Source organism: Phyllobates terribilis, unplaced genomic scaffold (genome assembly GCF_046119375.1).
Source record: "Phyllobates terribilis strain yellow unplaced genomic scaffold, ASM4611937v1 Scaffold_1__5_contigs__length_1240528914, whole genome shotgun sequence".
Lineage (NCBI taxonomy): Eukaryota > Metazoa > Chordata > Amphibia > Anura > Dendrobatidae > Phyllobates > Phyllobates terribilis.
In genome coordinates this window covers 191,182,618-191,198,862 of record NW_027362761.1, presented here as the reverse complement: position 1 = coordinate 191,198,862, position 16,245 = coordinate 191,182,618, and the positions used below count along the sequence as shown (strand labels likewise).

At 48.8% G+C, this 16,245-nt stretch overlaps 1 protein-coding gene across 6 annotated transcripts in view; it reads right to left on the bottom strand.

Annotated features, from left to right (window-relative positions):
• Positions 1 to 16,245, bottom strand: part of CEP78 (centrosomal protein 78) — a 94,184-nt gene that overhangs the window by 64,266 nt on the left and 13,673 nt on the right. For 4 of the 6 annotated variants that reach the window (XM_073670826.1, XM_073670818.1, XM_073670850.1 and 1 more), the window contains exons 3-5: positions 11,640 to 11,910; positions 3,580 to 3,758; positions 1,229 to 1,301 (exon numbers count right to left, since the gene is read on the bottom strand). In XM_073670826.1, the coding sequence (XP_073526927.1) occupies positions 1,229 to 1,301; positions 3,580 to 3,758; positions 11,640 to 11,892 (505 nt within the window). In that variant the 5' untranslated portion in view covers positions 11,893 to 11,910. The remainder of the gene's footprint in view (positions 1 to 1,228; positions 1,302 to 3,579; positions 3,759 to 11,639; positions 11,911 to 16,245) is intronic. The other 2 variants (XM_073670833.1, XM_073670842.1) reach the window with 1 other exon arrangement.

Genomic DNA, 16,245 nt, shown 5'->3' with positions numbered 1-16,245 from the left:
AGAATTAGTGTTAATTGACAAAGTTTACACAGATTTCAGAGTATATTCCAAGTCGAAATTTGTGTGGAAAAATCGGTCACAAACAAGTGAAAATGGGCAATTCATACATACGTCCTCAGATTTTACAGCAGCAGATATCAAAATCTCTTCAATAAGTGACATCTGTACTGGCTGACATCTCGTCTCCGAAGCCAAATGCAACAGACTCATAGGTACTGTATATGCCAGGCTGTTGAGTTCGGATCAGGTGGCCGATCCAGACATCATGGCCTATACTTGAACCATAAATGTCAGATATGTAAAACATACTTTACTGAAGTGATTTCCATACTAATTCTGCCTGGAAACCATGGAAGTTAGCCATACATGGATTAGTCTAAATAAATTGTGCTAATCCAGGCATGGAACCATCAGGGCTGTGGAGTCGGTAAGCCAAAACTCCGACTCCAACTTCTCAATTTCCATGACACCGACTCCAACTCAGACTCCCTCATACATGGCTCATGTTTAAGTGATAAATTTACTGTAGCACAGATTAATCTCCGCTAAAAGTCTAGACCCTTAGATCAGGAATAGGACATTTCATAACTTTCCCAAATTCTTATGAAAAAATATTCTCCACAAACTGCATTGAACTACTGTACCCAATTTATTATATATGTTAGGAGTCGGACCATTTTATACCGACTCCACCAAAATGGGCTCCGACTCCACTGCCCTGGGAACCATGGCAGTTTAAACTGCAAATCCGCATCAGAAATCTTTTTTAAAATTCTGGCCAACATGTTGGCCCAACGTAAAACCCTATTGACCTGTCCATATATACTCTTTTAGTAGGTCTATAGACTAATTAATCATATGCACTGGGAATATATAGTGCACATAAACTAAATGTGTATACAAAATTGCCTAAGGCTGTTAAAGATTTATCAGAATAGGAATGTCTCTAGCTCATTAATAAAGATAGACTTGGAAATCACTAACTAGTATGCAGGATATGCATCAAGAGCTCACATTTTGTAGCTAGCCTCTAGTCACACTGGTTTACATGATATCTGATTTTATTTATTCAGAATTCAGTATTCCTAAACAAAAAAATATGATGACACAACAATAATGAGTCTTCTAAAATATGGCAAAAGAAAGTGTGTAACAAGAGACTAATGCTTACTGAAATACTTTCACATAGGACAAAGATAGAACAGATAGATCTACTTCATGTACTTACTTTTCAGGCCTTCATCTCCACCTGAACAATATGGTAAAGCTAAGCTCTCCAATGATGACGAGGCAGCTAAGCCCTTAGTAAAAAACAAGTCACTTGAAAAAACAAGCTTAAAACATGATTATATACAGAAATAATAAGTATAATTAACTTGTTAACACATTAAATTTGTATGAAACTTTCAAACAGTTTTCGGTTTGATTATAGCTTGTAAGAATAAGAAACCCAACAATCTAATGTATATAAATATTCCTACACTTTTGTGATATTTGGTCAATGCCAACAAGGAGTTATACTTTGTCTCATGAAGAAAACCTCTGTCCATTTTTAGGGCCTTAGGTCATCATAGATGAGTACAGGGCTACTTTTCATAACACAGAAGGAAGAAACACTCTGTTACAGCAAGAGGCCTGCATGCCGCCTATTGCATGCAGGCAGGAATAATATTGGAGTGGAGGGAAGGAAGAAAACAGTACAAGTAGCAAAGTGTGGAGGTGGCCAGAGAGCATGACATGGTGCTGGTGATGAACGCTGGCAGTTCAATGACTTTACATAAACTATTGCAGGTGCTCGGACCCATTAGCCTGACTGTTTATCACCAATCACTTTCAGTTAGAGCTTGTGCAGAAAGCCATAGATTCTCTCATCCAAGAGAATTGGGCAGATTATGCAAATGACATTGTGATCAGAGTTGGATCAGAGTCAGCATAAAGTGATCCGATTCTCTCGGATGAGAAAATCGGAGCACACTGAGGAGAAGATGGAGAACAAAATTTCTCCATCTTCTCCATTGTGTCAGTGTGCAGAAATCGGACTGCACTCAGATGTCATCCTACTGCAATCCAATGATTTCCATGCACTCATTGACTTGCATGGCCAAGTGCGATCCGAGTATCGGATCAAATTCAGACAGACTGTCAGAGGAAAAAAAAAATCTGACATGTGCATGACCCTATAGACTAACATTGGTCCAGGTGTGATCAGATGTTTTGTTGTAATGCACTCAGCTTGAGCCGTACTAGCCCTTACAAACATGCATCTGACAGGTAACAAGCTGTGGACCACAAACCTAGAACCTAAGGCCCCTATTCATCAAAGTGTTTACGCCAGAAAACTTGTGTAAAATACTTCGAAAGTCACATTTTTTGCAATGCAAAATTTCTTACAGAAAAACATTTCTGAAGTGCGCCTCCTAAAGAAATCTTTTACTCACAAAGAAAGTCAGCACATCCAATTCCTGCACGCCCCCCATTAAGACTGGCGAATAAAAAGCCAGTCTTAATAAATTGGGGCCTAAGTAAACATAAATATTTAAAGGGATTTTCCCACGAACGACAGTTAGTTTTAATTGATAGATCTTGGAATAATAATAACTTCCACAATTGGATGTGTTTAAATAAAATGTTCCTGTGCTGAGATAATCTTATAAATGTGCCCCTGTGTAATGGCAGTGTCTGACCGTGTATGAAACATGGTCTGATCATACCACATCTCATGGGCAGGGGAGGATGCAAAAGACTATACAGATTTTTATTATAAAATGTGAATGGTATTATATTCTTGGGACATAAATTGAGAATGATCCTCAAAGGGCATCTGTCAGTAGGATTAACCCTCCTAAGCCATCTATATGGGCATACAAGTCATAGGAATTTGAATAAAATGATATCAGTAATCTGATGTCTGATGTCTTATTCCAGAGAAATCCACATTTTTTATATGTAAATGAACTGTTCCAGGCTATGAGCCGGACAATGATCTGCATGGGTATCTGCCTCCAGAGATTATTTTAAATATAAGGGGGCATTACCAGTGTGATGTGTAATGGCCGATCTCAGCTCTCCTGATCTCACTGCAGAGCTGTGTGTGATTATATCTGACACATTACAGCATTAAACACACTTGCAGATTTCTTCTCAGTGTTTAAGCTTCCACCTCACAGGCAGCCAGTGCTGCAATACAGCAGAGCTGCTGCTGCTAACTTGTTTGTAATGACAAAGTTTAAGTTCTACTGTACTGTGTTAGTTATATGTTTCACAGTGGTAATAATAGCCCTTATTTAAAAAAGCTCTGGTGGCAAATTCTGAGGGAGATCCATAGTTCTTAACGGCTTAATATTAAGAAACTGTGGATTTCTCTGGAACAAGACATAAGTTCACAGATATCATGGTATCATTTTATTCAGTTTTCTATGCCCATATAGACAGCTTAGGAGGGTTGATCCTGCTGACAGATTCCCTTCAATTATGAAAAAATATATATTTTTATTTTTTAGTCCATATTGCCCAGCCTTAGCCGTCACTGAACTACTAGGAGAAAGCCACATTTTAAATGTTAAGCCAGTTAATACTTGCCTTTGCTAAGGTTACTAAATCTCTTTCCCGTAAAGGAAGTCCATGCAACTCCAACTCTTTTAAAGAACTTGACACAGTCAAACAAGCTGCAATTGCCCTACAAAGTTGGAAAGTCATGTCTTTTGACCGAATAGGTGGGATTCGTCTTCGAAAGTGGACTCCATATTTATCAGAATCTGCTAAACAACAGAACTATTAGAATAAAAAGTGTTTTTATTTACTGATAATTTTCAGAAAACAGGAAAATTGTACTATCTAATTTTATTAAATAATTAAATCATTGCCATTAAAGGGAATGTCAGCAGAATTTTGCTACCCAGTCTGAGAGCAGCGATGTGTCACTTACGAAGTCACTCCCTTCCCAAGTCTGCTTTTCCGATAACATCCTCCCCATTTCAGCAATACTACAAAAGTCTATCTTCAACACCCCATTTTTGGACTATTTATGTGTTGCAGAATATTTTGGAATAGGGAGGACACATCTCCAAACACTGATGTTATATGTCTGGCACAGGTTGAAAAATTGGTCACCTTGCCTTTAGAAATTCTAAACAAAACTAGATGGTGGCCCGATTCTAACGCATCGGGTATTCTAGCATGTCTTCCGACCCTCCTTTATAATGCCCCATGCAGGAAGTCACATCCCCCCTATATAATACCCCATGCAGGATGTCACTTGTTCCCCCATATAATGCCCCATGTAGGATGTCACCTCTCCCCCCATATAATGCCCCATGCAGGCTGTCACATCCCCCCTATATAATACCCCATGCAGGATGTCACCTCTCCCCCATATAATGCCCCATGTAGGATGTCACCTCTCCCCCATGCAGGATGTCACCTCTCCCCCATATAATGTCCCATGTAGGATGTCACCTCTCCCCCCATATAATGTCCCATGTAGGATGTCACCTCTCCCCCCATATAATGGCCCATACAGGATGTCACCTCTCCCCCCATATAATGCCCCATGCAGGCTGTCACATCCCCCCTATATAATACCCCATGCAGGATGTCCCATCCCCCCATAGTGCCCCATGCAGGTCCCCTATAGCCCAATACAAAAAAAAAAAAATCCAATACTCACCTCACTGCTTCTCTGGACTCGAGAGCAGCCGGCATCTTCACGCTGTGCGCTTTGACCGATCAGGAGAGAGCGCGGTGTAAAGACGGATTTTGGTAAGACCTTACCTGTAAAATCCTTTTCAGCGAAGGAAGGAAGGGAGACACAGGATCATTACTAGTGGGTAGGCGGAGCCCCATAGGATAGTTCACCTCAGATTTATAAAAAGTGACGACCGGCCCCTCCAGCTTAGGCTCCTCCTACTCCCATGTTCCTCAGTTCGTACACAAGCTAAGGAAGAGCAGATAACACCAGCGGAACAACACAACCCCTTCTGAAACATCAGAAATGTGAGAGAACAGGTTATGCATATAACAGAAAGAACACACAGTCCCAGGCACTACTCACTGGACCTGACAACTGCGATGAGCTGGCAATGCTGGAACAGAGCCCTAGCGCGTCGACCCCAGTCCCGATGACCGCCATCAGAGAGGAGTCGCGCCGCATCTGGAAAAACAATAATGCACTTCTGCCCTGGGAGGGTGCTGTGTCTCCCTTCCTTCCTTCGCTGAAAAGCATTTTACAGGAGACACAGATTCATTACTAGTGGGACGTCCCAAAGCAGTCCAGAACTCAAGGGTGGGAAACAGTGGCAGAATCGCCAATACCCCAACAACTTAGTCAAGCGCGCAACAAGCGCCGAAACTAGATAAAGAGATAACCTAAACCACCGCCGCCTGCAGGACCATGCTTCTCAAGGCCGCATCGGCGGAAGCACTCACGTCCACTTTATAAAATTTAGTAAAAGTGTGAAAGGAGCGCCAGGTAGCCGCCCGGCAGAGCTGCGCTGCCGAGGCCCCCTGATGAAAAGCCCACAACGAACCAACAGCTCTCGTGGAATGAGCTCGAACCTTAACCGGACAAGGCTCGCCCCTGAGCCGGTACGCTTCCAGGATAGCCGAACGTATCCACCGAGCTATAGTGTCCTTGGAGGCCCGTTGACCACGCCGACGACCAGCAGGAATCACAAAAAGAGAGTCCGACTTCCGAAACCCTTGCGTGATTGACAGATAGAACTTCAAAGCCCGCACCAAATCCAACGAGTGCAAGGCTCGCTCCTTTGGACTTTTCGGATTCGGACAGAGGGAGGGCAACATGATGTCCTGATTGACGTGGAAACGCGACACCACTTTAGGCAAAAAATCGCAACGGGTACGAAGCACCACTCGATCCGGGTGGAACTCCAGAAAAGGGGGCGAGCAAGACAGTGCCGCCAACTCAGAAACCCTTCTCAAGGAGGTGACCGCCACCAGGAAGGCCACCTTCCAAGAAAGTAAGTAAAGCGTAGTTGAATCCATAGGCTCAAACGGTCCATGCTGAAGAGCCTCCAAGACTAGATTGAGCCGCCAAGGAGCCACAAACGCCCTCCGAGGCGGAAACTGACGTGCAACCCCGCGAAAAAACGAGCGCACATCCCTGCGCGAGGCAATAGCCTTCCGAAAAAGCACAGATAGTGCAGATACCTGACCCCGCAAGGTACCAACCGCCAGACCCTTGGACAAACCACATTGCAGAAAAGCCAAGAAGTTGGGAATGGAAAAAACCCTCGGGTTCCTTGACGATCCAGAACACCATGAATAGAAGGCCTCCCAAGTTCTGTGATAAATCCTGGTCGTAGCTGGACCTCTGGCCGCCCGTAAGGTGGCAATGACCTCGGCCGAAAACCCACGACGGGTCAAGATCTCGGTCTCAAGTGCCACGCCGTCAAACGAAGCGACTTCTGGTCCGGATGACGAATGGGCCCTTGGGATAACAGGTCCGGGCGAAGAGGCAGTGGAAACGGAGGCGCCGCCAGAAGAGACACCAGCGTTGAATACCACGCCCTCCGCGGCCAATCCGGCGCCACCAAAATTGCCGGAATCCGTTCGAGTTTGATCTGCCGGATGACCAGAGGAAGCAAGGATACCGGCGGAAACACGTAGATCAGCTCGAACTGGTCCCACGGGGCCACCAGAGCATCTACCGCCACAGCCTCCGGGTCCCTGTACCTGGACATAAACGTCGGAATCCTGGCGTTCAGCCTGGATGCCATCAAGTCCACCTGGGGAGTCCCCCAACGGGAGCACAGCAGTGTAAAAACTTCCGGATGAAGACTCCATTCTCCGGGATCCACCTGCTCGCGACTGAGGAAGTCCGCCGTGATATTCAGCACTCCTGGGATGTGAATCGCGGAGATGGCTGGGACGCTGGACTCGGCCCATACCAGGATCCGAGAGACCTCCATCATGAGTCTGGAACTCCTCGTCCCGCCCTGATGGTTGATATACGCGACCGCTGTCGCATTGTCCGTTTGAATCCGGACCGGCAGACCGCTCAAGGGGATCGTCCAATGTCGGAGGCAGAGAAAAATCGCCCTCAACTCCAGGATGTTGATCGGCAGAGACGACTCCTCTGACGACCAGACCCCCTGAACCCAGAGATCGTTCCAAACCCCCCCCCCAGCCAGTCAGGCTGGCATCGGTGGTAATGACCGACCACCGTGGGAGGAGGAAGGATTTACCCAGGGATAAAGCCTCCGGATGTAACCACCATCCAAGAGACTCTCGCACCCTGCGGGAGATACCGACACAGCGATCTAGCGAAGCCGGCGATCGGTCCCAACGGGTCAGAATAAGATTTTGGAGACCCCGGGAATGAAATTGTGCAAAAGGTACCGCTTCCATTGCTGCCACCATCAGACCCAGAAGGCGCATACACTTCCGAAGGGGCATTGCCATCGCCGACCTCATAACCTGTACATGGTGTCGAAGGTTCGCTTGTTTGTCCGGAGGCAGGGACACCACCGCTCGGACCGTGTCGAAATGCATCCCCAAGAACAGGATGGACTGCGACGGCTCCAAAGACGACTTCTTCCAATTGACCAGCCACCCGAAGACCTCCAGGTGCTGAAGGGAGAGATCGCGAGCCGTTACCGCCTACTCCGCTGTGGATGACACAATCAACAGGTCGTCCAGGTAGGGGAGAATCGTAACTCCTTGCTTTCGAAGGAGCGCCAAGAGCGGCGCCAGAATCTTTGTAAAAACCCTGGGCGCCGAGGCCAACCCGAATGGTAGGGCCACAAACTGGTAATGGGCCTGACCTATGGCGAACCGCAGGAAGCGCTGGTGAGCCCTGCCGATAGGGACATGTAAATAGGCGTCGCGGATGTCGATCGACACCAAAAAATCGTGCTGCGTCAGGACCGCCACGACGGAGCGAAGAGACTCCATACGGAATTTTCGGGTCCGGACATGCAAATCTTTGAGGTCCAGAATAGGGCGAAACTTGTCCTCCTTTTTGGGAACCACAAAAAGGTTGGAGTAAAACCCCCTTCCCTTGTCCTCCGGCGGAACCGGAATCACCACACCCTGCTGCAGAAGAGAGTCGACCTCCTGCAGCAGAGCGGCAGCTAGCTTGGGCTCGGACGGGATGCGTGACTGACGACACCTGTCCGGGGGTCGAGAATGAAACTATGAAATAACCTTCCGACATAACCCATGTCACCCAGGCGTCCGATACGTGTGACGCCCAAATAGACCCGAATTGTAGAAGACGACCTCCCACCCGAGAGCCCTCGAGAGGGTTCCTGGTGTCAGTCCGCCTTAGCGGGCTTTTTGTCAACCTCCCGCTTGTCCTGACGGAAATGTTGTTTCCAGGGAGTACGGGATTTCTGGGAGGACTTCTTTCCGGAAGGCGAGGGACGATCCGATCTCCAAGAAGGCTGACCGAACCGACCCCGGGGCCGAAAGGACCGACGACCACTACCGGCACTTGACCTGCCGGACGTAGTAACCGCTGCCTTTCGCTGCGGCAAGGCCGTATCTTTGGCCTTGGCTTTAGCAATCAGCTCCGTGAGGTCCGAACCAAACAGCTGACCTCCCTTGTACGCCAGACTCAGCAAACCCTGTTTGGATACTGCGTCACCGGTCCACTGTTTAAGCCACAGTGCTCTCTTGACAGAGACGGCCGAGGATTGAGCCCTGGACATCACCGAAGTAGTATCCAGCACTGCGTCCCTGCCATATCGGGCCGCTTCTTCCAAGAGCTGGAAGAGCCTTTCCACTTCAAACAGCGGAGTTCCATCTTGCCATGCCGTCCGCAGCTGATCCAACCACCGCAGTGAAGCCTCACCAGCCCGCATGGCCCCCAAGGCTGCTCAGAATCCGTGCCTCGCAGCCTCATAGATGGACTTTGCCGCTGACTCCGTCCTTCTGTCCAGCGGGTCCTGGAGACTCGCCTTCCCTTTAACAGGAAGCAAAGAGGATTTGCTCAGCTGAGACAATGGCACATCCACTTCAGGAGAGGGGACCCAATTAGTGATCGTTTCCGTGGAACAGGGATACAGGGCATCAAACAACCGCGCCCCTTGGAAACGTTTATCCGGACACAGCCGTTCTTTCTCCACCGCCTTGTTAAGTTCCTCGTGCATCGGCAGCGTCGAGCGAGCCCGACGCGACTCCTGATACAGTCGGGCCGATTTGCCAGGGCGCTCCGTCACCTCTTCTGACAGTTGTAACGCTTCCCATATAGCTTCAACAAAAGCGTCCACGCGGCCCGAAAGTGAAGCAGAGCGACCCCGCCGATTCTCTTCATCAGAATCGGAGATCTCACCAGAAGAGTCTGTCGGCGATTCTGAAGCCTCCGACGCACTGCGCGGAGGAGACGGCGCCGCCACAGGCCTCAGACGCTTCTTGCTTCTAGACGTCGGTTGGGACTTAGTAGAGACCCAATGACCCAGGAGGTCAGACAGACTGTCAATGGAGCGAGTGAGCGCCTCCACCTTAACATCACTGAGACCCCCAACTAGCGTCGAACCTGATGCCGTTGAAGACCCCGGCGTATCAGATACGCATGACCGATCCTGAAGCGGACCGGGAGAGAGGTCCGCGCCCCCTGGTCCCTGATCCGACATGCCCCCACACAGTTGCGAGCGTCGTGGATAAGGCGGTAATAACCTTACAATGCGTGCAGTGACCAAGGATGTGTAAATTCCACTATCACAGCCTGTTCTTGCACAAAAAATCACCCGGCACTGAAGCGTTAAAGCTCCTCCTAGAAGGAGAAAAGCTACCCCAGTGGCCTGCAGAGCAAAAGTTAACCTGACACACTAGAGAGAAGCACCCTCAGATCCCAGAAGGGTGCACCTCCAGAGAGGGTTAACAGCCTGATGGGCCAGACCCCGTTCAGAAGGGGTTAACGCTACTGATCCACACTACCCTTTTTGTGAGGTGTGTGTCAGAGCCATCTCAGCATGTGAAGAAGCAGCGCCGTATACAGCACACCCTGTCAGCTAGGACATAAGGAAAGTGCTCTGCGCTGTAGAAGGAACTTTCTGCCTATAAGGCAGGAGAGACTCACCAGCTGGCGTAGAAACTGCTCTTCTCGGTGTGATGAGAGCGGGGAGCAGGGAGTAGGAGCCGCAGCACGAGGATGGACGCTGGCCGGAAGAAGAAGGGGCTGGGGCATCTCCAGCGTGCGCTTTCCCGGCACTTCCTTTCACAAACTGGCAGCAGAGAGACGTTAAGCCACGCCCCCCGCCGAATATGAACAGAGCGCGCGAATCCTCCGTCCCCGCTCCCCTGCCCGCCGAGGATCAAGCGCTGCATGCAGAGGAGAAATCCCTGCAAGCAGAAAAAAACAGCAGTCACCACAAAAACACATATACAGTGACAGCGGCTGCCGCCGCAGCCGCTGAAAGCACTCCATAAGAGCACTTACCCAGCTGAGCGCCACAGGGACCCCCAGGGATGTGTGGCGCCGTGGCCCTTGCTCCCCCCCACGGCGGAGCACGCAGGGACCCCACAAGAGCGGTGTGCGTCTCCGCCAGGAAGAACCCTGTATCCCCCGGGGCCAGCAGGGTTCTGCGGGGACCTCCTTAGGGGGTACGCAGATCCGCCAGGGGAGGGTCAGGGGTCCCAGCAGCGCTGAGACCCCCTGAGACCTCTAGACCACGGGGGGTCCAGGTCTCCAGATAAAAATAATAAAATCTTCTGAGGAGCTGCAAAGGCAACCTCAAATTTAAAACTGAGGAACATGGGAGTAGGAGGAGCCTAAGCTGGAGGGGCCGGTCGTCACTTTTTATAAATCTGAGGTGAACTATCCTATGGGGCTCCGCCTACCCACTAGTAATGGATCTGTGTCTCCCTTCCTTCCCTTCTGCTGCTGAAAGACGTCACCGAGCATCAGCGGAAGACACAGGAGCTGCAGCGGAGGCACGGGGAGGGGTAAGTATGACGCGGGTGCCGGGGTCCTGATCGAGCGGGGGGAGGGACGGGAGAGGAGGGGAGAGGAGAGGAGGGGAGAGGAGGGGAGGGGAGGGGAGAGGAGGGGAGGGGAGGGGAGAGGAGGGGAGGGGAGGGGAGGGGAGGGGAGAGGAGGGGTGAGGAGGGGTAAGTATGATGCCGGGTGCCGGGGTCCTGATGGAGGGGAGGGGAGGGGAGAGGAGAGGAGGGGAGAGGAGGGGAGGGGCGTCACACTTGTCCTCGGGAGATAAGCGGCCGTAGCCGCTGATCTCCCGACGATAGCCGCATGTAGGTCAGCGGCGCCTGCGGTCGGGGGACTTATGCTGCGAGCAGCCGGCTGCATCTCCCGGCTGCATCGCCGCTGACCTCCGTGCCGCACATGAGCCGCTAACGGCCGCCATGTTTTTCTGAAATGCCGCGTCGCTGATTGCCCGCGGCCGGACCAATCAGCGACCCGGGATTTCCAGGACAGACAGACAGACAGACGGATAGACAGACAGACGGGATAAGACAATTATATAGATAGATGGCTTGGCTTTGTCATAAACAAATCATCAGGTGTAGAATACAAAAATACAATTCAAGTGAATCTAATAGCTACTTGAACAAACTTTAGTTGTACTTATTCCCAAATCAATTTCCTTGTAAAAAGACAACAAACTAAAGCAACACGTAATGTTGCTTCTATAAACTTTCTAAAAAGAGGTTTCACCAACCTGTCTCTCCAAGTCCAGGTTGATGGCAGCTTTTAATAGCCACACAAGTCAAGCTCTTGTTGATTTTCAGAGTATTAAGAATGGGCGGCCAATCTGATGATTTTACTCTATCTGCATTAAAGCTGAGAGCTCCCCGTCGGAGATTGGCTTTTATAGCTTGTAATGGAACAGAGTCTTGTAAGACACACAAGTAGTCATAATGTGATCTGAAGTCCATGGCTCCGTGAAGGCGTATTCTTACAGAATCAATCATCTTTTCATTTATATTACTCTGTGTAACAAAAAAAATTACATAAATTAAAATCCAAAACATAAATTTCAACTTTCTGTTGAATTACAATTTTAAGAAAAATTTATTTTTAAACACCAACATAATGTTATCGCAATTGACTTGCTTCTCAAGCTGTAAGGTATCCTTATTTTTGATGAGGCGTATCATGCTTCATGAACACTCTGAATCTGCAGGATAGGACAGAAGAATGATGTCCCTGAACTGTGGGACTAACAGAGTTAGTTAGAGACACTTTTTCTGGAAAGACATCATTCAGTGCAGATCACCACAGGATCAAGAAGTTAAAACTAGGGAGAGCACTAGTAACACATTCTGTTTGTTTTGACATGAATGAAAGTGTTGTGCTTACTGGTGGCACAAGTGACGGTTTTTACATGCGTTTTTCCCGCCAGGTAGAAGCGTTTGTCAAGCGTTTTTGAATGCATTTCTGCATGCGGGTTATCAAGCGCTTTTCCAAGCGATTTTAGCATCACTTGGAAAGTGCTTGACAACTTGTTCACACTATATAAATCCATTTAACCGGCATGGATTTATAGTAGCGTGACCAAGTTAGTTAAAAAAAAAGAATAGGAATGGTAAAAAATAAAAAATAAAGATTATATTTACCTTCCGATGTCCTCCCGGTGTTTTGTCTGCTGCGTCCGGTCTCTTGCACTGCTCGCGGTGGTGTGAAGGACCTGCGGTGACGTCAATGAGTCATGTGCCAGGTCACATGACTCAATGACGTCATGGCAGGTCCTTCACAACACCACAAGCAGTGCAAGAGACCGGACGCAGCAGAGAAAACACCGGGAGGACATCGGAAGGTAAATATAATCTTTATTTTTTATTTTAAATTCTTTTTTTTACAGTTTCTATGGTACCCAGGTCTGGATGAGAGTCTTCTCTCCTCCAGACCTGGGTACCATCCGCACATTGAACCGTGTGATATCTGCGTGTGCACATGTAGTGATGCGGATGTCACGCGGTCCATGGCGGCGATTACGCTGCGTGTCCGCAAAATTAATGGACATGCTGCAGATTTTTGAGCGCAGCATGGGCATTGACATTGCGGCTTGTCATTGGGGACCATGGGGGACGGATTACCAAGCGTTTGCCAAGCGTTTACGCTGCATAAATTCCGCAGCATAAACGCTTGGAAAATGCTTTGTGGGCACGCAGCCTTAGGCTATGTTCACACATGTTGTGTTTTTTGCTGCGCTTTTTGTGCGCATTTGCAGCGTTTTTTTCACCACCCAGTACTTCCTATGGGTGAAAAAATGCTGCAAAAATGCTGACAAAAAGTGACATGCTCTATTTTCCAAATACGCAAGCAAGGCAGAAAATACGCAGCAAACAAAAAAGCAACATGTTTGAACAAAGAATTTTGGTTTCTCATACACTTTGCTGGTACTACAAGACGCAGCTGAAAATTTGCATAAAAATCTTCTGCAAAATACACAGCAATACACATATGTGTGAACATAGTGTGGTAGGAAGACTCGCTCGGCCACTTCCAGAAATAGACTCAGGAACCCGGGTTTTCTTTGCGGGCTTTATTAACAGCATAAAGCTCTGCACTCTGGCAAAATAAACACAGTCTTACTTGGCAAAACAACAAAACAAAAGATAAACTGTAGCAGAGTCCATATATATGTGTGCGGTTTGCCCACACAGGTTATGTCCAGCCTTCAGCTCCCTCCTGAGCTACGGCTGTCCAGTCTGGAGACCTTGCCTCTCCAAACACAACACACAGTAAAAAAAACAGGTCTGAACATTTAAACGTTGCTCAGCCACACCCTATGGTGGAGGTATGGGTAATGACGTCGTTCCCATCTCAATGTCATTCCCCCAAAAAACACGCCCTTTAAGTGAGTTAACCCACCAGCATATAACATGCTGGCAGAAAGTTATTGGTTTCAGTTCACACAGGCTAGCAACCTGTGTGACACATACCTCCCCTCATGAATCATACAAGTGACTCTGTCACATATTCCCCCCCACTGCCCAAAGCCGGGGGTTTGGTCACCTTCCGATACCAGACAGGGAATTCTAGAAAGGGCATCAGCATTCCCGTGTAACCTCCCAGGCCTATGCTCTACGTGAAAGTTGAAGTCCTGAAGAGCTAGGAACCATCTAGTTACCCTGCCATTTTTACCCCTTTTTTCCCTTAACCATCTCAACGGTGCATGGTCTGACACCAACTTAAACTTCCGGCCTAGAAGGTAGTATCTTAGTGTATCTACGGCTCACTTTACGGCTAAACACTCTTTTTCTACTATTGCATAATTTTTCTCACAGGATGAAAGGTTCCGGCTCAGAGAATGGGATGCTCTTCCAAATTTATCTTTTGAGAGAGTATGACCAACCTCTGAAGCATCTGAAGCACTCTTTCTTGAAGTCTGGTGCGACCAGGACCAGCTGTTTACACAGTGCTGACTTCAACAGTTGAAAAGCGGTCTCTGTTTCCTCCGTCCACTTCACCATGGTTGATCAGGTGCCTCTTAGGAAATCCGTCAGTGGCGCGGCCATCATGGCAAAATTTGGGATAAACAGCCCGTAATATCCCACCATTCCCAGGAACGCCCTCATTTGCTTCTTGGAGAGCAGTTTCGACCAGGTCTGGATTGCCTCCACTTTATTTACTTGCAGCTATATTTTGCCTCTTCCAACGACATAGCCCAAGTACTTGGCCTCCTCTTTTCCGACGGCACATTTTTTCGGATTTATAGCAAATCCCGTCTTCCTTAGAGCATCCAGAACAGCCTGTAGCTTAGGTAAATGACTAGCCCAGTCTTGGCTAAAGACTACAATGTCGTCAAGATAGGCTGCGGCATACTTCTTATGTGGAGCTAGGATCCGATCCATAGCCCTCTGGAAGGTGGCTGGGGCCCCCTGTAGCCCGAACGGCATCTGAGTATGTTGAAAGCACCCATCAGGTGTTGAGAAAGCAGTCTTCTCCTTGGCCGTCTGGGACATGGGGATCTGCCAGTATCCCTTTGTCAGGTCAAGAGTGTTGATGTACCTTGCCAGTCCAAGCCTCTCGATGAGTTCGTAGACGCGGGGCATCGGGTACGCGTCACCCTTGGACACCTCATTCAGCCATCGGTAGTCATTACAAAATCTCCACTCTCCATTGGGTTTTGGCACGAGGACGATTGGGCTCGACCACTCACTCTTTGACTCCTCTATCACCCCAAGGTCTAGCATCCTCTTTACCTCGTCGGAGATCACCTTCCGGTGTGCTTCTGGAATCCGGTACGGCTTCAGATTCGCTGTTACATGTGGCTCTGTCAGTACATCATGCTCTACCACCTGAGTATGCCCCGGCAACTCTGAGAACAACTCCCGATTTCGCTGTAGCAGTTCTCGACATTGTTGCTTCTGGGCCAGCGATAGAGTCTCTGCTATAGTGACCTCTTCCACCTTGCCTTCAGGAGCGGCTCCCAGGCAAGGAGTTTCCACAGGTTCCCGGTCCCGCCACGGCTTGAGCAAGTTCACATGGTATACATGGTGCGGCTTTCTTCGGCCAGGCTGGTGGACTCGGTAGTTCATTTCACTGAGTTTCTACACCACCTCATATGGGCCTTGCCACTTGGCCAGGAATTTACTTTCGACAGTGGGAATGAACCAGAACGCAATCCCCAGGCTGGAACTGTCTCAGCTTTGCCAACCGGTTATACACCCTCGCCTGGGCTTCCTGCGCCCGGAGGAGATGTTCCTTCACGATGGGCATCACTTTTGCCATTCTCTCCTGTAACTGGGCGACATGTTCGCTGATGCTCCGGTGGGGGGTGACCTCGGCCTCCCAGGTTTCCTTGGTGATATCTAGGAGACCCCTTGGATGCCGGCCATATAGAAGCTCAAAGGGAGAGAAGCCAGTGGAGGCTTGGGGAACTTCCCTGATGGAAAACAGTAGAAACGAAAGCAGGTAGTCCCAGTCTCGACCATTCTTCTCTACGACCTTTTTGAGCATTGCTTTCAGAGTTTTATTAAAGCGCTCTACCAGGCCATCGGTCTGCGGATGGTAAAGGGAGGTTCGCAGCTGGGTAATTCGAAGAACTTTACACAGCTCCTTCATCACCTTGCTCATGAATGGGGTTCCTTGGTCCGTCAGGATTTCCTTTGACAGGCCGTTCCTGGCAAAGATGTGAACAAGTTCCCAAGCTATGCTCCTACTGGACGAGTTCCTTAAGGGTACCACTTCAGGGTATCGGGTCGCATAATCCATGATGACCAAAATATATTGGTGGTCCCGGGCCGATTTAACTAAGGGGCCCACGAGGTCCATGGCAATCCTCTCAAAGGGAACTTCTATCACAGGTAGTGGAACTA